Source organism: Leopardus geoffroyi, chromosome B1 (assembly GCF_018350155.1).
Source record: "Leopardus geoffroyi isolate Oge1 chromosome B1, O.geoffroyi_Oge1_pat1.0, whole genome shotgun sequence".
Classification (NCBI taxonomy): Eukaryota; Metazoa; Chordata; class Mammalia; order Carnivora; family Felidae; genus Leopardus; species Leopardus geoffroyi.
Genome location: NC_059327.1, coordinates 41,592,626 through 41,614,164, shown reverse-complemented (window position 1 = coordinate 41,614,164; position 21,539 = coordinate 41,592,626). Strand labels below are relative to the sequence as shown.

Genomic DNA, 21,539 nt, shown 5'->3' with positions numbered 1-21,539 from the left:
GAAAATTTCAGGTCATAAATCCATCTTGAATGTTTCCATCCCCCATTACAACAATGGCTACAATGGATAATGAGAAATCAAACAAACTAATTTGTCAATTCTAGGACATGACATCATGACCATTCATTTCTGGGGTTGCTAATGCCAACCAGTGACCTTCTAGGGTTATGTACAGCTGAAATGTGAAGAGGAAATTTAATTAAAAAAGGTCAACCATCACTCAGTACATCAATAAAACAAGATTTTTTTCCTTTACAATAAAATCTCAAAAATTAAAAAAAGAAAACCAACATCATATCTTATGATATACATTCAGTGCTTATAGCCCAAACTATAATGACTATATGGATGATAACATTTGCTGAGCTTTTGAGTATCTAAAGTCATAGACATTCCTTTAAAGGTCAGCTGTAAAACCGAGTTAATAACTCTGAAGAAAAATGCCTTTTTCCCACCAGGAATTCACAATAAAAATCATCTCCTTCTCTACACAATTTTAACTACGCTTGGCAAAAAGACAAAACTAATAGACAAATTAGACATGATTACAAGACTATTTGGCTATTCAATGTCACAGATCAAGAGGAACGGTTCCTGTTGCAAGCAAGTAATGGCCCTGGTCCACAGTCACTCACATATGCTCCATAGAGAGTTTCGATAGGGTTTAGAGAATGACACGCTCAAACAGCCACATTTTTAATATCTATTAAAGTCACTGTGCCATGACTGCATGATGCCACCTGTGAGCAGGAGGGAGGGGAATATGAGCAACAGCACCGTGCATGTGGCCGAGGGGAGTACGTTCTATCACCCGGAGCTGCTCCAAATATCTGACTCTCTTCCAGCCAGACTGAAATATTGGCATTGGACAACAGCCAAGTAATGACAAGATGTACGCGTTCCTCCAAGCAACACTCCAATGTGCTAATGCCAACACCATATTTTTCCCTCTTTGTATTAGTTTAGGTTCTTTAAAACAAGAATGTTATTGAACACTGTAATATTTTCACAGTTTCTCTGGTTCCTTGGCAATTACTTAGGGCTTCTACTGAAAACATCTCTTTCAGCAGCATTTATTTAGTCCTAGAATACAGACCTATGAATTTCCCCCGCCAGCTCACTCTAATCAGCTTGTTGTGTTTTCTCCCAGTCAAATATAGTATCAGAAGGAAATATAACCCTTACCCAGTGCATTAGAAAGGAGGAAGGAGTGTAGGGTGCCTGGGTGGCTCAGTTAAGTGTCCGACTTTGACTCGGGTCATGATCTCACCGTTTGTGAGTTCAAGCCCCGCATAAGGCTCTGTGCTGGCAGGTCAAAGTCTGGAGCCTGCTTCAGATTCTATGTCTCCCTCTCTCTCCGTCTCTCTCTCTCTCTCAAAAATAAATAAACATAACAAAAGGAAAGGAGGAACGAGTGACAGTTGTTGGGCACCCACTTCCCAGGCCCTGTGCTCCCTGCTTTGCATTTACATGATCACTTTCATCCTTCACAGTAGTCATGGATAAATGGGCTATTGCCACCATTTTCCAGATGACAAAACTAAGTCTTAGAAAGATCAAGGAACTTGACAAAGCCTACCCCACTAGCAGGAATTGGAGGCCATATTCAATCCCAGGGCAGTCCCCAACGCCTGCACTATTCCTTTACATGACACTGAATTGGGTGGCACCATAGTAACCACCTCTCAGATTTTCAATATGTCTGTAAGGCCATCAGCCCTCAGTAGGAACCTGAGAAGAAATGAACAGGATTAGGATGGTCCAGTGAATATTGTCCTAGCTCACTGGAGCCCTGAGTAGAAGAATTCATTGAGCCACTCCCAGAGTGTCCTATAGGAACCTAGAACTACTAATGTCACTGATATGTGAAATGGCTGAGCCAGAAGTGAAATGAAATGCACCAAAGGCAGCCACAGAGATGTGGCTGGGTGGAAAAGGCCCTAGAGTTAGATGACCTCTAGTTTTGTATGCTTCTATTCCTCTCTGAACCTTCTTTATCTCATTTACAAAGTGGGCATTGGTAATGCTCACACAATAAAATTCTCTGAGAATTACCTAAGACCACATAGGCAGAGCTCCCAATATCGTCTGTGATCGGGGGCAGGTACATGAGAAAGATTTGCCGGATCCAAGTCCAAAAAGACATTTTACTTCAAATTAGTAGAACTCAGGGCATCATCCCTATTTTTCAAATGTATTTTCTCTAGGCTTTCTGGTGTGTATCAGGGGACATTCATCATTGTCTCAGCATTACCTGCACCAAATCCAGGTCACATGAAGTTATAAATGTATCTTGTATTCTAACGGCACAACCCTTGGCTGCTTCTAGGGCAAGAAGAAAAAATATATATTTCTAAAAGAACATATCAACCCAAACAAAGCCAAACAGTCACAAACCAGAATGTAGTGAAGGAAACAGACTTCTTTGTTCTGCAAGAATAATATTCTGAGCATGAGGAATGCCCATAGGTGACTAAGGAGAAACAGAGAGGGCATGTGGGGTTGCCTAATGGGAAGACAGCAGGCATGATTTATGACATAGCCTTAGAGAGTAAAGACTCACTGTGCTGTGTAGGACAAAGGAAAGAAGGGAGGGAACACCCTCTCACACCCCTCCCTGTAGTGAGGGAAGAGATGGAGATAAATGGACCCCATTTTAAAATGATTAAAAGTGGGTGGTAAAAATTTTCAGGAAAGAGTTGGGATTTCAGAGAAGAACAAACTTAGGTTTTGTGAGACTCTAGGATGTGAATCAAGGAAATCTATGTATCGGGGGAAAATACTGACACAGGAAAGATAGCTTGAGAAGCAGACACCTGAAAAGAGGAAACACAGCAGACAGGGCAAAGAGCCCAAGAACCCAGCTGCCACATGTTCGTGAGCCATCAAGCTGCATTAAGCTGGGTAGAGGCTTCTGGAAACCCCTGTTGGCCCTCTGAAAGGAAACCCAACATATAGGCTGACATCTCAGAGCTGACATTAGAGACGTCTGTCATCCCCAGAATTCCTTTATTAACTACCCTAAACAAAAACATACTTTGATTTGCTTTCAAGAGCCCATTTGGTGTGCAAAGTGAAAGACACATGTTAAGGCATTTGACCTCTACTCTTCCATGTTTTGCATCATCCAGTAAGTATGATCCACCTGTTTACTCTGGAGGCAACACCAAAATATCCTACAGAGAAGAACTTCCTATCAGTTTCCTTTTTTCTTATGGCTGAAATTGGGTGGGGATCCAGGAAGGACATTTACCTCCATTAGCTACGCCTCAACTTCTGCACAAACAGCCTTGATATGTGGTAAAATAGGGTCAAGCCTCAAGGGCAGACAAGAAAAGACAGACAACAGCTCATCTCAGAGCAGCCAGTGAGAAGGAAGCTAGGTCTGCCAGGGCAGGGTGGTTACAGACTGGCCAGATGGAGCCTGAACATGTGGGTCCCCAACAGAAGCACCTGCTGGGGAGACCAGCCGGTGCTATGACAGCATGATCTCCCAAATCCTCCCCCTTTCCTTACGTGTTTCCTGTTTGAAGATCGCCCACATGAGACCAAGAACCTGGAGAAGATTCTCATTGAAACAGTGTCCATAGTTCTCAGATTTTCTTAAACCCAATTTCACAAAATCTTCTTTTAACAAAGGCACTTTTGGGGCGCCTGGGTGGCGCAGTCGGTTAAGCGTCCGACTTCAGCCAGGTCACGATCTCACAGTCCGTGAGTTCGAGCCCCGCGTCAGGCTCTGGGCTGATGGCTCAGAGCCTGGAGCCTGTTTCCGATTCTGTGTCTCCCTCTCTCTCTGCCCCTCCCCCGTTCATGCTCTGTCTCTCTCTGTCCCAAAAATAAATAAACGTTGAAAAAAAAAATTAAAAAAAAAAAAAAAAAAAAAAAAAACAAAGGCACTTTTATAGGGATATAACCAAAATATAATTTCATGGTAATACTCTGTATGATTTTCCATACAAATGATAGTTTTTTTTTAATTAAACCTATTTTTTAATCATAATGATTTTAAAGAAAAAAAATAAGATAATATCTTATCATGAAAATATGAACAGTAATTTATGGAATGCCCCTGTGGGAAGGGGTATAAAGATTAATAAGTTAAGACCCCTGCCCTCATAAAGTCTAAAACTGTGGGTCTTACCATCTCTGCCTTTCCAACTAAGGAGGAATAGGATGGACCCACTGGGAGTCACTGGATCTAGGTCTTAAGACCACATCTGAGCTGTTCCATCTCCTTAAATAGCCCCGGTCTTCCTACTGGATGCACATGGTTTAACCACTGACAACTTCGGCATCTCTCTCTAGAAGTCCTCCAGGGTACTGATACTACCCTCTCCCCAGCCCTGGCACTTGGTGACAGCCTTGAATTCATTCAGCACACTGTCCTGACACTGGACAACACCTGTAGAGAACCACCTGTAGAGAACCTCTAGCCTGTGCCTCTGTGGGATCCAACTCCTAGCCTGGCCACTGGCATGGCTTCACCCTCCCCATTAGAAATGTAGAAAACCTTCACTGGGAAGAAACTCTGAAGACAAAAGTCCACCAGTCACTTGCTGTCCTCTACCCCTGCACTGGAGGCAAATTTACCTCTATGCAACTTCAGTTCCGCTCAGCCTGGATTAATATGGAACAACCTCGAGAAAGGGTTTTCCTCACATCTTTTCCCCATGCTCAGATCTCCCTGTTCTCTGGTCCTTAAGGAGGAAGAAGACTACTGTGGCTGCAGGAGAGGCGACAGCCACCCAGTGCAAGTTCTGAACTGGAAGCCATTTGGAAACCTTCTTCTGCTTCACATCTATTATCCAATTGATCCATTTTTACTGACTTAATTATCCCTCGAATTTATGTATTTCTCATTGTTTGCTGGTATCATTAGCCTCATCCACAGCCATCCTCTCAGTGGCTTATTGAAAGCCTGACACTCAAACATTCACCTCTGCTCCTTTTTCCATTAATCCATTCTCTGCATCTGACATCACTGCCTGCTTCCGTCTCTGAACACCAGCAACACTGGCTTTCATTTTCTTCCTTAAGTGTGCCGTGATTTCTTTGACTGCAGGGCCTTTGACCATGCCGTCCCCTCTGCCTGGCATTCTTCGGCCTCCCGTTGCCTCTTTGACTAGTTAAACCATCCTCACCTTTCGGACACAGCTGAAGCATCATTTGTTCAGGGAGGGTTTCTCTGATCCCAAAGAGCTATGATCTCCCCATTTTGTGCTTTTCCATTACTTTCTTTCATTTGTGTATTTGTATGATTTAAAAAAAAAAATAATGGCCGTTTCCCCCACTACCCTGTAAACTCTGTCAATACCAACTGCATGTGTTTCCTTCACCATTAAATTCTTGCAATCAACAAAGTACCTGACTCTTAGTAGGAAGTCAATTAACATTTCTTTTAAAAAGGGAATAAATGAAGAATACATAGTAATACGGAGTTCTAGAGCCAAACTGTATTGTGTTTGAACCTTGGCTGTATCATTCACAACAAGGTCTGTGAGTTTACATAAGATATTTGACCTAAGCTTCAGGCTTCACCCCTTTTAAAATAGAGGCAGTAAAGATTCCTACTTGCATTTGTAAAGTTCAAATAAAATATCTATCAAGTATTTAGTATCGGGCTTGACACATAAAGAGGGCTTCATTCGTGGCCAGCTAACAAGAGAATATATCCAATGATGTATTAACAGTAAAATCAAAGACCGACTACACTACCTCTGTTGTGGGGGAAAAGTTATTTTCATAGCTGCCTTTGGGGGAATCCTTTTTTTCCTCCCCTCTGGATCAGATTTTAGATAGAAGTAGTAACTATGCTATATATTTTAGCATAAATGAGTTTCAGAACCACAGTGCCAAGCTAGAGACCTAGTATGGGGCCCAGAGAGTCATGTAGAGCCAAGTGCCATACTGCACATTCGCATTAATGAGCAGTTCTGGGTTGTTGTTTTTTTCCTTTAAATTATTATCTGTGAATTTGGAATCTCGATTCCACTTTTGGGTACAGTTTGGAGAGGAATTATTGGACTTTCCAGGACATACCACTGATTTGTAGTGACAAGAACAAGTATTCTAAATCAGGGTTATCTCAAAAAAGTCCAGAGTCTTGGGTTACCATAAGCTGGTGCTGCTGTGCCGATGGCATAAAAAACCAGGTGTCCTCATTGTGTCCACAGTGTTGCAGACTTCAAACAAATTCTTAAAACGTAACCCCTTCCTAAATTTCAAGCGATCTGCACTGAAAAAAACCAAAGCAGAACAGCAAGAGTGTCGATTCTCGCTCAGGAGTTTGGAATGATACTTCCTACTGGCCAAAACCTTCAACTTTCTGGCCCCTAATAAACCAAAACTCAAAAGGAACAGAGGGCAAGGCAGCTTGAAGAGTCTGGAATGACATAGGTCATTCCGAGCCTAGGTGGCTCGGTCAGTTGACCATCTGTGTTCAGCTCAGGTCATGATCTTGCAGTTTGTGAGTCTGAGCCCCGCATCGTGTTCTGTGCTGACAGCTCGGAGCCTGAAGCCTGCTTCAGATTCTGTGTCTCCCTCTCTCTCTGCCCACCCCCACCCCCCCCCAGCTGCCCTCTCTGTGAAAAATAAATAAATATTAAAAAAAATTATTAAAAAAAAAAGAGTAAGGAATGACCAAACTGTGTCATCCCTGTGAGTAGACAGATGCGCAAAAAGAGGAGTGATAACGTCCCCCTTCCTTCATCAAATCTGTCCACTTCACATGGGGGCCAGCAAACACTTTCTGTGAAGGGACACAGGGGAAACAGTTTAGGCTTGTGGGACATACAGTCTTTCGCAACCACCCAGCTCTGCCGCTGCCCTGTGCATAAAGCTGTAAAGGACTGAGTGTGGCCATGTTCCTAAGATTATGTCTATGGACATTAAAAGGTGAGGTTCATGTATTTTGCATTTGACAGTATATTCTTCTTTTGATTTTTTCCCCTAAACATTTAAGAATGTAAAAACCGTTCTTAGTTCACAAACTTTACAAGAATAGGCCATGGCTACATTTGGCCAGCAGCTATTTTCTGACCCTTGTTTTAAGACACATCAATAAACACCACCTCACACTTATTGGTGCCCTAATCTTTCCTCAGGTGTTCTCCATGAACACAGCAGGCCTGCCCCTAACTGGACTAGAGAAGTTGTATATCGCACAAGAGACTAACGATCAGAACCAATAGACAAAAAACGTAAAACTCTATTAATGAACGCTACACACACACACACACACACACACACACACACACACACACACTTTACCATTTATCATGCGGCTCCACAAACAGGAAGCTTTTATTTGAGTCCCTGAACAACTCTGAGAGGTAGGCATGGCAGCGTTTATAGGCCCTGATTATAACCACGGCAATTAAGGTTTAGAAAGTCCAAAACAAAGTTGTAAAACTAATATATGTAGCTGAGCCAGGGACAAAATCCCCACTTGTAGCGCTAAACACACAGCTGGAGGCCAAAGCACACAGCTTTTATCTTTGCGAACTGCTCATGAATTTAGCTGCAGACCACTTGACAAAGCAGAAAATGTTGACAAAGTAAATGTTAATATTGTACGCAGCAGACGTGCGGGCCTTTCCCCACCACCCCACGCTTCACTTTGGTCTCCACTGCTCTACTGAGTGCATTCTGTGTCCCCCAAATTCATGTCCACCTCCAACAGGAGACATTTGAAAATAGGGTCTTTGCAGATTAATTACAATGAGGTCACACTGGATTATTATAGCAGCTGTCACTCGGATGACTGTCGTTCTTATAAGAAGAGAAGAGAACACACGAAGATACATGCAAGAAGGAGACCAGGTGATGACAAAAGTGGGCAGGCATGATGCAGCTCGAGCCAAGGAACACTGAAGGCTGCCAGCAACCACCAGCAGCGAGGTGAGAAGCACAGAACCGATTTTCAATCAGACCCTCCAGAGAGAGGCCCTGCCTACACCTTGATTCAGACTTGGAGCCTCAAGGACTGTGAGAAAATAAATTTCTGTTGTTTTTAGCCACCCAGTTTGTGGTAATTTGTTACAGCCATCCTGGGAAAGTAACACAGCCTCCCACCGGCATTTTATACTCTAGAAATACCTTTGAATTTTGCTTCGCTGAAGACATTACTCATTTTGGCTCCACACTCAGAAGAGCACTTTGCCCCCCCATTCACTGGGCTCACCCACGTGTATCCCTGAAGAATCAGTTCAGCGTCACTTTTTCCAGGCAACTCTGTCCTGCCCCATCCCACCAGGAAAGGTTGGGGACCCCTCCAGTGTGCTAGATGACACCCTGGGATATGTCTGTGGGAGCACCTGTATCCACGGGAGCACCTGCACAGCCACCACACTGTCTTAAAAAACATGACCACACATTGGATCACCCCCAACCTGAACTAGATCCTGATCTCTCCTGGGGAAGGGCCCATGTCCTTACTAGCTGATTACCACCTATCTCAGGAAGTGGCATGGTGAGCCAGTTTGCAGAACCAGAGGAATTTTCTTTCATTTTGTTTTGTGTTTCCCCAGCCTTGTCTTTGCCACTTGCCAGCGGTATGACCAGAGTCAAGTGACTTAATTTCTCTATTTCAGTTTACTTTTCTGTAAAGTGGGGATAATGATAGTTTCCACCCTATACAGGAGTGAGGATTAAATGTGTTAATGTATGTAAAGCATTTAGAATATAAGTAGGAGGTACCTGCTAAGCACCAGCTATTATTACTTTGCCCCAGAACAGCAGTGCTCTCTGGCTCTGGACCCAGCAATGGCTTCAATGTCTAAATATAAGACAGAATTTCAAGATATGTGGGAGAAGCCTAGGAATAGAACTTAGGGAAGCAGGGAGGGTCTCAGCCTCAGGCCTGACCAATTTGGGCAAGTCATGGTACTTCTTTGGACCTTTTTTTCACCTTCATCACAAAACAGTCGGATTAGATAGTCCTCCTGACCTGGAACCCAGGATTTTAGGGACCCATGAAACTGATCCTGGAGGTGCTCCAGCTCTGCTGAATATTCCAGACCTATAGGAAATCATGTAAGTGTTTAAAAGTGAGAAGCTTGATTACACCAACCAAATGTCAAGTTTTTCCACTTAGGAGGAATTCTATTAACTCGATGTAAAAACACTATGTACTTAATACTGACTGGTGGTTTTTGTTGGCAGTTACTTATCCTTACAGAATAAAATTAAAGGTAAAATGAAATCATCCTTTTACTTAAAAATGTTGTTTCTTAAGTAGACATTTTTTTTTTCCAAAGCAAGTGAGAAGATACTAAAAAGTATCTTGAAAACCTGAGACTCTCAATGAACTAGATGTGCTCTACGTTCCTTTTTGGCTCTAATGCTCACAGGATTACAGAAAATTTCTCTAAGGCAATCAACTATAACAATTTATTTCGCATTTAATTTTACTCTGTGGCCTCAGGAGGAAAATGTCTTGCTCTAAGATTTCAGGGAAAAAAAAAAAAAAAAAACATAGAAGATCCGAATGAGCATTTGAAGCACACGAAGGGGGAATTTAAAAAGCTGGAAATACCAGGTTAGGAGGCAGAAATGAATTTTAAGTTTTTGAAAAGCAACAACAAAGTCAAATAACCTGGAGTAGAAATGACAATTGACCCTGGGAATAATCATAGGTACTTGTGTTCATCTGTATGTAGATTTGGAGTTACTGCATATTCCCAGAGGGCTAAGAAGTAGGGAGGGAGGGATGGCTGCCATTACTTATCAGCCCTATCAGTTTTAGGGATCACTGTGGGGCCAAGGTTCAGGTGCATTCAGGGATTGGAGACTCAGAAACAAGTTTTCTCTGTTTTTGGAAGTCACTCACTTTGTTGGGTAGTCAGGGTGGCCATGAAACTATTTCCAGCCAAGACTGGGCTACAAACCTGTCACAGCCCCAGGAAGCAGGGCAGTGGGGAGGTTGTGCAAGGATGGAGAGGCAGGTGGAACAGAGTGTTACATTCTTCTAAGACACAGGGTATTTGTGGAGAGGGAATCAATAATAATAATGCAGGTAGAAAGAGCTTTGAAAATAAAGTGCTGAATAAATAAGTTATCTTATTTGGGCCTTACACTGTACACTGATGTACACTTAACCTGTACACTGATGTTATTTTTATCCCCATTTTATAGCCCTGTGGAAATAAACAAGACCAACCAAATGAGAAAAAGAAAGGCTATTTATTTAGAGCTTACTAGAGCAAGGATGTCAGTCACCATCACTTGCCTTGGAGAAGACTCCAAGGCAAATGGATAAGTGGGAAAGCTTTGTAACGGAATAAAGGGGAGGACTCAGGTATGCCCTGATTGGAGACTGCTTGTGTGCGGAAGCTGTAGGTAGGCGAACTAGAGGTGGACATCCTATGTGATTGTTTAGGAGTGCCTATTTGGCTTTCTCTGGCTGGTTCCAAACAGGGAGCAGGGACAAAAATTAGGAAAGCTATCAAGTATTAATCAAGTCCAGACCATTTGGGGCCTATTGTTACAGGGGTTATGGTTTGGCTTCCTGGATTGTTACTAGAGATAATGGTCTGACTTCCTACAAGTTTAACTTAGGCAGGCTTCCGGGGCTGTTTTCTATATACTAATGGGTTGGACTCCCAGGATGGTTGCTATAGGTTATGGGTCAAAGTTCTATTTTTATTTATTTATTTATTTATTTATTTATTTATTTATTTAAGTTAAAGTATAGTTGAAACCCAATGTTATATTAGCTTCAGGTGTATCAAAGTTCTATTTCCATATGGCTGGCCATTGTTTATTTGCATATTAAGCCTTTCAACCCTAAGGTATGAGTCTGTACAAAAGAAAGTTGGCCAAATAATTACCAGTTTCAACTTTCACAGCCCCAGTGAGGGACTGGGGTGGCTTCCATGCTATATCCAGCATGTCAAAATGCCTAAGGTAAATGATGTATTTACCTATGAAATGTATGCACAAACACACCCTCATAAAATCATCAACAATCTCTTTCAAAAAGTAGAGTCATTATGTTGCTTTTCCTGCTAACTGATTTGGTCTTATACTATGATTACAGAAAGCTATAGAATACGATTTAATAAATAAATCGTTGGCAGGAATGTCTGGGTGGCTCAGTTGATGAAGTGTCTGACTCTTGATTTCAGCTCAGGTCATGATCTCATGGTTTGAGAGTTAGAGCTCCATGTTGGGCTCTGCACTGACAGCACAGAGCCTGCTTGGGATTCTTTCTCTCCTTCTCTCTCTTCCCCTCCCTGCTTACACATGCACATATGCTCTCTCTGCCTCTCCCGTCCACTCTTGCAAAATAAATAAATAAACATTAAAAAAACCAGACCATTAGTAGATCCAAGTTTTCAAAACTCAGGATACACCAGAGGAAAAAGTTCTCAAAGGGGTCTTTGGTAAAGAATCTTTGCAAATACTTCCTGCTCAAAAAATCCAAACATCTTCCCCTCCATAAATCATTCCCAGTGCTACTGGCAGAACCAGGGCCTGAGTGGGTAAATCATGGGTCTGACCAGAATGCCAAAGACCATGTCCTCAAGTAACACCAGTTGAGTCCCAGTGTCCCCCTTCTGTCTGCCCAGTCAAGTCCTCCCTAGGAGCTCAGACATAAGTAAGTACAACATTCATGATCAGAACTTGAGCAGATAGAAAATAATCTGTGTTCCAAGAGCTAATTGTCAAATGTATATGAACCCTATTGTTTTTGACTATTATGATAAGACATAAAAAAGCTACTGAATGAAGTGACACGGGCATCATTGCTGGATAATTTCAGAGAAAAGGAATTAATTCTGTCCTCTCCACTAATGGAAATATGGAAAGCAGGACTCTGCTGTAGCTACAAGATTCTTAGACTACATGAAAGCTGGCTCAGGTAAACTCTCCTGAGGTTTAATAAGTTATTTTGAATGCACCTGTCTCCTCCCCGCCCCCTCCACCTCCTCCAACTGGTACCATCCATTCAAGCCCAAGGACCCCACCTCAAATGCCAACTGTCAGTAACACCATCCCCGAGCAACTCGTCCTGGCATGGATAACTTGCCCTTTGTCTCCATGGGATTTTGTGTAGAATCTTAAACACCAACACTGCCCAATTACAGCGATTTTTTTTATAAAATGTTGATCTCCCTCACTCCACTCTGAGTTTCTTTAAGGCAAATCTGGGCCTTATTCATCTCTCTTTCCTCAGCACTTTGCATATAACAGTACACCTCACAGAAGCCCAGTGAGGAAAGGGTGATTATTATAGTCTCATTGAGGAAACAGGTTGAGAGAGATCAATTATTTGCCCAAGGTCATAAGGCTAAGAGCTGACAGAACCAGTCTCTGTCCCACTTCTTAGCAGCTTGAAAAGTTTTTGTGACATCTTTTCCCTCTAATAAGCTCTAAATGCTGCTTCACCAAGGCAGTAAAGACAACTCCACAGTGTTCCAGATTAGCCTGCGCATGAATAGCTCGTGTGCGATGTAAGAGGCGTGCTTGGAATTCGTTAACACCAGCCCTGATGCTCACTACTCATGGCCATCCACAGTTCTCTTGTTCTCTCTTTTTCTCTTGTGAAGAACACACAAGTGTGGTTCTTGTCAAGTGTCTTCAATGATCATATATTAATTTTTAATAAGAAAAGAAGACTGCCATCTATAAGGCAGCAGAAGGAGAAAGGAATCACAAGCATAAGCAAGAGTGTAGGGCATAAATTCTATGCCTGCAGCCTCCTCAGTGCTCAAAGGACAAGCGATTTCTGTTTCATCTGCAGTGTTTATCACAGAGGACCTCTGCAATGGATGGATATGAATATTCCACTCATTAGGAAAAGTAAGCCCTACTGGGAGGAAGGAATATTTATTTTATCAGTCCCTGCTTTGGCCTGGCTGAAGTAAACCCTTTGCTCTGACCTTACATCCTCAAAGCAACTTCCTAATTGTCATTTTATTCCCAAGTAAATGTTCCCTCAAGGAGAGGGGCACTGATCAAAACCCTCAGTATTTTTATTTGCAAGATGTGCACAGTATTTACAAAGGAACGAATTGGCATTCAGTTTTAGACACCAAAGGAAAAATAAAATATGTTAATAGCAAAGTATCTGATATTTCTGGCAGGTTTTCTCCTTAGGCCATCCTTCCTACTTTTGTTTATCTTCTGATGGCTCCTGCCTTCCCTCAGCCAGCTGTTCTCTGTTCCTTCTGTACATTCTTTCTCAGCTCTGCCCTAGTGTGGAATCATCACAAAGTTCTCCAACACCATACTGGCAAGTTTGGGCGGGAAAAAGGGAAAAGACTGCTTACATGTAACATTTTCTGTAGTATTTAATGAGAATAATTTCTACTCACTTAGCTTTTCTGCTAAGGTGGACATGACTATACTTCCTAGACTTGCAAAGTTCTTAGCAAATGGAACAAATCATCTAAAGTTATCGGACGGTGCCAGATACTCACATTTTCTGACCGGAGCCTCTTGGCAGGACACCCGCCATCCCTGGGATGAAGCATGTAATACAGTCGGACTTTGCTTGCATGTTTTCGACTCTGGGAAGGAAAAGCAGAAGCAAATACTATGAAAGAGAAAGCATTTTAAACCCTTGGAAACTTAGCCAGTGACCGTTAAGTGCAAAGTAGTACTTTCATTAAAAACACTTCCCCACACTCCTGAGAATTACGTGGGGTGAAGTTTCACATAGGTTTAGTGACTTGCCCAAAGTTATAAAGCCAACATAATTTCAGGATTAGAAAACACAGTTAAAGAAGAAAGTTAAAACACTGGGATCTTGAAGCATAGGGTGCGTAATATATTTAATTGTCCTCAAAATAAGAATGGGTCAGCAGAGAGAACAATACAAGGATCAACTGTGATGGAAAGCTTAGATCCCCTGCCTTGTCTCACCCTCCCACTTCCCTGCCATGAGGATCTTGGGACAGTGCCCCCCCACCCTCTCCTGGGAGTTGGCACTCATAGTATCTCCAACAGAAGGCTTTATCTCTGGTTCTCCCATGCTAGATAGAGCCTCCTTAATAAGCTATCAAAAGAGATCTTCCTAAGTCAGATATCATAAGCAAACAAAAGATATCATATGCAATCCCGAGGACTGATCAGAGCCCAAGTTGCATGCAAGCAGGCAAAGCAGTTGAACAAATAAAGCTCCACATCCTGTAGGATCAGCAGGACTATGGGTTTCTGCCTGTATTGAATGGTCCACACCCAGCGTGGAGAATTGACCTTGTCTTAGTTCAATCTTTCTTCTACTACTTTGCTCAACAGGGAGCCCACCTGAACTTCCCACACCTTTAAAGAACCCTACAGTTTTAACTCCCAAGTTGCTACCTGTGGCAGGATGGTAGAGTGAAAAGAGCACCACCAGTGACAAGTTCAGATCCCAAGTGCAGCTCCACCACAATCTGGTTGTGTGATATTGAGCAAGTCAGTCTAATTTGTTTATAGCTAAAATGAGTCTCTTTTTCTTGGTGTACAAAATGAACGTGATATTTATTAGGGTTGTTGTGAGAATCAAATGAGGCAGCGCCTATGAAAAACTGCAGTCCATATAATGCTTAACGTGTCTCACCAGCAAGTGCACCAATCCTGAACTCTGAATCTGTACTGCTCTGATGTGCATTCTCCTTGAATCTATCACTATCTAATTCCCATCGCCTATCCCTTTCCTTTGCTCAGGGCTGATTTCTTTCTTCTCCAGGCATTGGTTCTGCTTTGCCTTTACTTACAGTTGGGGCCCAGCCAAGCTCCTGCAATGATGGTTTGCCTTCATGGATTAGCCACAAAGGCAAAATGATTTTCGGAGAACGCAAGGCAAATTGCAACTTGTTTACAGGATATGATATAAATCCCTCTGTCTCATTTTCCTTCTTTATCACATTTTTCATCCCCTTATTGTGCCCAAAGCAAGAAAACCATGCTTCTAAAACAGTCCTTGAACACTTTCAAGGCCTTTAAATGGGTTTAAAATTGTTAATGGAACATGAATGATATTACAGACATATAAAGGTACTGGAGTGTGATTTTGAAATACATTTGTAGCCATTTCCAGGTTGTATTATAAGTTTTAATCACGGGTTACCTGGAGTCTTGTTCGCCTGGGAGATTGGTAGGACAGTGAAATAGAGACCTATGTGGACCTGTGCCAGATGATTTCAACAGCATTGTTCAGCTGCTGCACGGTTCTGAGAATGATGCAGTGCAGACTGGTACAGTTTTTTGCAGATAAATATGTTGATTACTAAAATCTGTATACAGTTTCCAGTTTTGTTAGTTTTTTGGAGGTAAGGAGTAGTGGTAAAGTTAAGAATACTGCTACAGTCAAAAAGAGAAAAAAGAACCATTAAACACCTGCAGGATGCTGAATGTGGCCACAGAGCCTGGGCTGGAGAAAAGCACAACAGACAGGTAATTGGTGAAAAGACAAAGCAGTACCAGTGTGAGCTCAAAGCCAGCGGAAGTGGGCTTTCAAAGTTTCATTTGTTCCCTTAGAAGAATGTATCACATTACCTACCACCATCAATCTACTCAAAGCCTAGACAACAAAATCACATCCAAATTGGAAATCTCATAATGTGGCCTGTTTCATGGTTGGAGTTCTTCTCTTTGCTAAAATACTACATTTCTTTCCAAAAGATTCTTCCCAGCAAAGGCAGAGCTCACTGGATTATTTAATTGCAGCTTGACAAAACTAGTAAGAACCCATTAGCTAAAAAGAAAAGGGAAGCAAATGATAAGTCTGCTGTAAAGCCATTAGTGATGAGAGATGTTGGGATTTTAGTCTTATTAGCAATTTTCTTCATTAAAGGCCAGTTTTTCTCCTCAGCTCTGCCAGCCTCTAATTTTGACAGAAGGACTGACTGCCCTCCAGGTACTGTCTTTGTCCTTGTGTATGGGTGAAGAAAAACAGTGCTTTGGAAAATCCCACCTCATTCAGGAATGATGGCAGAGACATCCTAGTTCATCATTTCTCTGTTTCTCTATTGCCTGGTCTTCCTTATTGCCTCTGCCCTCCTGCAGCTTTTCCTGGGCTGCCTGAACGGGGTCCAATGCCTTTCCGACCCACAAGCCAACCCTAGCTTCAGGCAGACAGTAAAAGCTCCAAAGGCAGTCCACTTCTCAGTGAGAAGAGTGTGGAGCCACCCTTCCAGTTAGACTGATTCAAACCCAACACCACTTCCAAATGATGTTGGTTGAGAAAGAGAAAGAGGCAGCTACCAGAATGCTCTCAGGCCCCCTATAATTCCTCTGCCTCAGCTCAGGGTCCAGCCCTGCTAGTGAGTCCTCTCCTTTTTTCCTGGCATACTCACCTCTACCTCAAGTTGGGGCATACCAAGTAACCCACAGCGTCTTCCCCCACTTGGCTCCTCTCAACCCCTTACCCACAGAAATTGGTTGAAAGTTGACATCGTAACCTCACTCCTTCCAATTTATTCTAAAACCAAGCAAACAAAAATATTTCCACAAAATGTTAAACTTAGATTTGAGCAAAGATGTTCATTGCAGCATTGAGCTAGAAACAACTCAGGGAGGTAGCTACATGTTGGACAAGAGGCTGGTTAAAGTAGCCACGGGATGCCCTTATGTTCAGTTGGAGATTGAAAAAGTGCTTCCTACATACTGAATGTTGAATGGAAAATGCTAAACTGAAAATTGTTTGTGTACTGTGATTAAGATGATATAAATATTTGTAAGTATATAAGTAAGAGGTGGAAAACCAAGCATGGGTAGAGAAAGTATGGATGGTTTTCATTTTTTTATTTTTACAACCAATTTTCCCTTAACATTAAAGTAATAACTTCACAATGCTCAAGCCATTGTAATTTCTCAATAAGTATACTTTCTACTCACAATGATTGTAATTAGTAAAAAGCACACTGATCTGAAATGCTTTTATACTCATATATTCATATACTGGCATAATTGACCACATTTCCAGCTACCCGTTAACATCTTATCAACATTCAAATGCATGATTTTTTTCACTGCAATACTTGCTGATTAGATGAGACTACTTAGCCCAAGAGCAATACACATTACTTTAAATATTAAAACTTTCTTTGGGAACATACAAATGTTATGGTAAATATGTGTCCTTTTCACAATGCGATCATTTCCACTTCCTGTGTACAAATGGAGTCTCTATGGAGACAGTCCGCAAATGCCATCCAGACAACCAACCTGGAAGGAAAGCGACTTCTGAAACAGATTTATGTCATCCAAGTAATATGAACAACAAAAGCAAATCTTTATGACTTTTTCAAATTTATTAATACCTCATACATGCACTGCTTTTAAGAGTTTAAAAAGACAAATTGCCAACTGCAAGGAAATGCAAGGAGACAAAAGGACCTTACATGTTAAATGTACATATGACAGAGTGTCAGGGAAGAAAAGGGCCATTTCTTTAAGGGAAAAGACATGAAAACGAAATTACAATCTCTTTTGCTTGCACCAAAAGTCAGTCCCTGGTTCTCGCATTAATATTTGCATTTTAAGTAAAAGTCATTACTTTCATTCAAACCACATCAACTTTAAGCTTCCCAGAGAGGTCAGAAATTACCAACTCTTCCATTTTAATTAAAGCCTTTGCCCCTGATGCTGGGCATTGTGCAGGGGGCAGACCTATCTGCAGATTAGTTTCTTTGGCTGAAACAATCTCTTGGCACTCAAAGAAATCATCTAAAGTGGAAATTCAGGCCAGCCTTCTCTTTGGGGGGATAAAGAACAAGACAAACCTCTATTTCCGATGTATTGTGTGAAAGAAGGGGGTGGACCACATGGAAATAGAATGGCTTTGTGCTTCACCTAAATAGCCATCTCCCATTATCACATACCCTTAAAAAATTCACAACTCAAATTTGCTTCCAGCAAGGCTACTGATTTCTGGTCTCATAAAATGTGAAGATAACAAAGCAACTTAGTATTTGCATAATGCTCCAAACAGCCTTCAAAGCCCTTTGACATTTACCATTTCATTTTATCCTCAAATCACAGTTGTGAGGCTGGCAGGAGAGGTGTTATTTCAAATAAGCTTTAAGATCCATTCCTGATTCCCTAGTTAAGTCTTCACCATTTTATTTCATCATAGGTATCTAATTATACCTCTTCCAAAAACCAGCTAAAATAAGCCTTTTCCTAAAAGAAAAAGGGAAAACCTGGAACAGACTGATAATTACAGAGGAGTGATACTCACATGCCACCAACTTTGAGCTGTTTCTACTCATTCTAGGGTGAAGAAGAGCCACTTAAGGGAAGGATGACAAATACCAAGGGTCTAACTCCCCAGCTACCCAAGAATGACTGGCTGATGTGAGATGGGCTCCATCTCTCAGGAAAAAGGAGAAGGCACCCTGGCAGAACCCCATTTAACATTCCCAGGTTGAGGACCCCAGGGCTGAGCCCTGGAAAAGCTGGAGCACAACTTCACTGGGAAGTCAAGGTTCAGTACAGAGAAAACCACAAGGGTGCAAGATTCCCTCTGATGACTGGGACTCTTTCCTAGAGTGATGTATCTTTCCTTATTATCACAGAAAGGAGGCTGGATACAGAACTCCCTGTACCTAGAGTGAACCAACTAAAATTCTCAGAAGAAATAAATGTTCTCTGCTGGAACTGCCCAAGGACCCGGGTTTCAGACCTCCTACACAGGCCACTGAAGTGGTCCTACAAACGGAATCAGATCAGAAGATCCTGAAAGCTTTCAGACATACCATGAAAGGATCAAAGGCCAATCCTCACACACTAGAGACAAGTGACAGGCCCTCATAACCTCTGTTCACCAAGGAGCAGTAGCACCTAGGAAATAATTCTCTATTGGAAAAAGAAGACTTTGGAAAAACTCCCAAGGAAAAAACATCAAGAAATTATTTGCAAAACATTTCCCACAATAAATAGAAGTACATTTTAAATGGCACAGTCTTTGTGCTGTTTAATGCTGAGGGTAAAAGCTAAAAGATGAGATAAGACAGCTGATTGAAATAAAGATGTACTGCCTGCGTTAATAAAGAAAGAACATTAAAAATATCATGGCTTGATTTTGAAAGTCTTTTCACAGCAACAGGAGCAGAATCAACACTGCAGATCAGTGTGTTATTCAATATAGAGACACTTCTTAGAATGCAGAGGGATAGAATAAAGGAGTGGAAAATAGCGATACTGGAGATCTTACATATGAAAGATCAGAACAAATAGAATAAAAAGTCCAAGAATAGAACCAATAATTTGGAACAAAAAGAAAACTAGAAATATATATATATATATATATATGTGTATATATATATATACATATATATATATATGTATATGTATATATACATATGTGTGTATATGTACATGTGTATACGTGTGTGTGTTTATATACATATATATATATATATATATATATAAACTTTGTAATTGGAAAGTTTTGTGAACAATGAAGAAAAAGAAGGACTGATGGAGCATAAAAAATAGGTGTTTTAATCTGAAATACATGTAAGAGGCAAACCATAAAGTAGGAAAAATATTTGCAAAAGTAAAATAAAATGGTTTAGTACCTAAGATAGAGCACTCTAACAAATTTATAAGAAAAATAGCTTAAAATAGGCAAAAGATAGGAATTGCAGAAAAGCAAACAGCTAAAAAAGACTTATAAAAAGTTCACCCAAATTCTACCTTATAACTTTTAAACTAAAAAATATATCTTTTTCACCATTAAATTGACAAATATTTACAAAACAAACATATCTATATTTATGAAGATACAGAAAAATGAAACTTCTTGTACAAAGTTATTAAGCATGTAAACTAATATAAGATTCCAGGATGGAAATTTTGCAATATGTATTCATAAGGGAAAAAAATTGTTCAATCCAACAATTCTACTTCTATGAATTTATTTTAAGAAAGCAGAGTTATGTTTTGCCATTTATTTATAAGCGAAAGTGGGAAAATAAATTACGTATCCTAAGTGAGAGGGATAAACATTTTATCTGTGTGATAGATTACCAAACTGCCATCAAGAAATTATTGTGATAATATCGATGACATTTTAAAAAAATCTATGAAATCATACTAAGAAAAAAGGTCCCTCTGAAACCAGAATATAAATGATGCCAAGTTTTTTAACAATAGAATCTATCTACATACATATTGAGATAGATAGATAGATACATAGATAGATAGATAGATGTGTGTGTGTGTGTGTGTGTATTTAGCATAGACATAGGAAAAGTCTAGGGAGAAACATACCAAAGGGTTAACATTGTTTATCATGGATCACAGGTGATTTCAATTGTTCTTATACACACTTTTTATTTTTTTTTCCTTTTACCATACAACACTATTACAATACAATTGACTATATTCTCTATGCTATGCCTTTTATCTGCATGACTTATTTATCCCATACCTGGAAGCCTGTATCTCCCACTCCTCTTCACCCATCTTGCCCATCACACTGTCCCCTTCCACTCTGGAAACCACCAATTTCTTCTCTGTATATGTGTCTGTTTCTGCTTTTTTGTTTGTTCACTTGTTTTTCTAGATCCCACATATAAAGAAATCATATGATATTTGTTTTTCTCTTATTTCACTTACTATTTTATCCTCTACTTCCATCCATGTGGTTGAAATGGCAAGCTTCTCATTCTTGTTTTTGGCTGAGTAATATTCTATTACACACACACACATGCACACACACACACACACACCCCACATTTTCCATTTTTTAATTCACATATAATTAACATAGAAAATTATATTAGTTTCAGATGTACAATAATTCAAAAGTTGTATACATTTCTCAGTGCTCACCAAAATAAGTGCACTCCTAATCCTCTTTATCTTTTTTTATTATGTGTGTGTGTGTGTGTGTGTGTGTGTGTGTGTGTGTGTATAAATGCCACACCTCCTTTATCTATTCATCTATCAGTGGACACTTGGGTTGCTCCCCTATCTTGACTATTGTAAAAAGTACTGCAATAAACAGGGGTGCTTGTAATTGTTCAAATTAGTGTTTGCTAACATTTTGTTGAGGATTTTTGCACCCATGTTCAACAGGATTATTGGCCTATAGTTTTCCTTTTGTGTAGTGTCTTTATCTGGTTTTGGTATCAGTAATGCTGGACTCATAAACCATCTTTCCTCTTCTATTTTTTGGAATAATCTGAGAAGAATAGGTATTAACTCTTCTTTAAATGTTTGGTAGAATTCACCTGTGAAGCCATCTGGTCCTGGACTTTTTGAGTATTTTATTACTGATTCAATTTCATTGCTAGTAATTGGTCTGTTCAACTGTCCTATTTCTTCTCAATTCAGTTTTGTAAAGTTATATGTTTCTAGGAATTTAGTCCATTTCTTCTAGGTTGTCCAATTTGTAGGCATATAATTTTCATTATATTCTCATAATCATTTTATCTGTGTGGTGTCAGTTGTTATTTCTCCTCCTTCATTTCTGATTTTATTTACTTGCATTTTCTCTCTTATTTTTTTGATGAGTCTGGCTAAAAGTTTATCAATTTCACTGATCTTTTCAAAGAATAAGCCTGGTTTCATTGATCTGTTCTATTGTTTCTTAATTT

The 21,539-nt window shown here is 40.5% G+C and overlaps 1 protein-coding gene across 2 annotated transcripts in view; it reads right to left on the bottom strand.

Annotated features, from left to right (window-relative positions):
• ZMAT4 (zinc finger matrin-type 4) overlaps nt 1–21,539 on the bottom strand; it is a 348,843-nt gene that overhangs the window by 215,070 nt on the left and 112,234 nt on the right. For both annotated transcript variants that reach the window (XM_045459673.1, XM_045459684.1), the window contains exon 3: nt 13,425–13,514. In XM_045459673.1, coding sequence (XP_045315629.1) covers nt 13,425–13,514 — 90 coding nt within the window. The remainder of the gene's footprint in view (nt 1–13,424; nt 13,515–21,539) is intronic.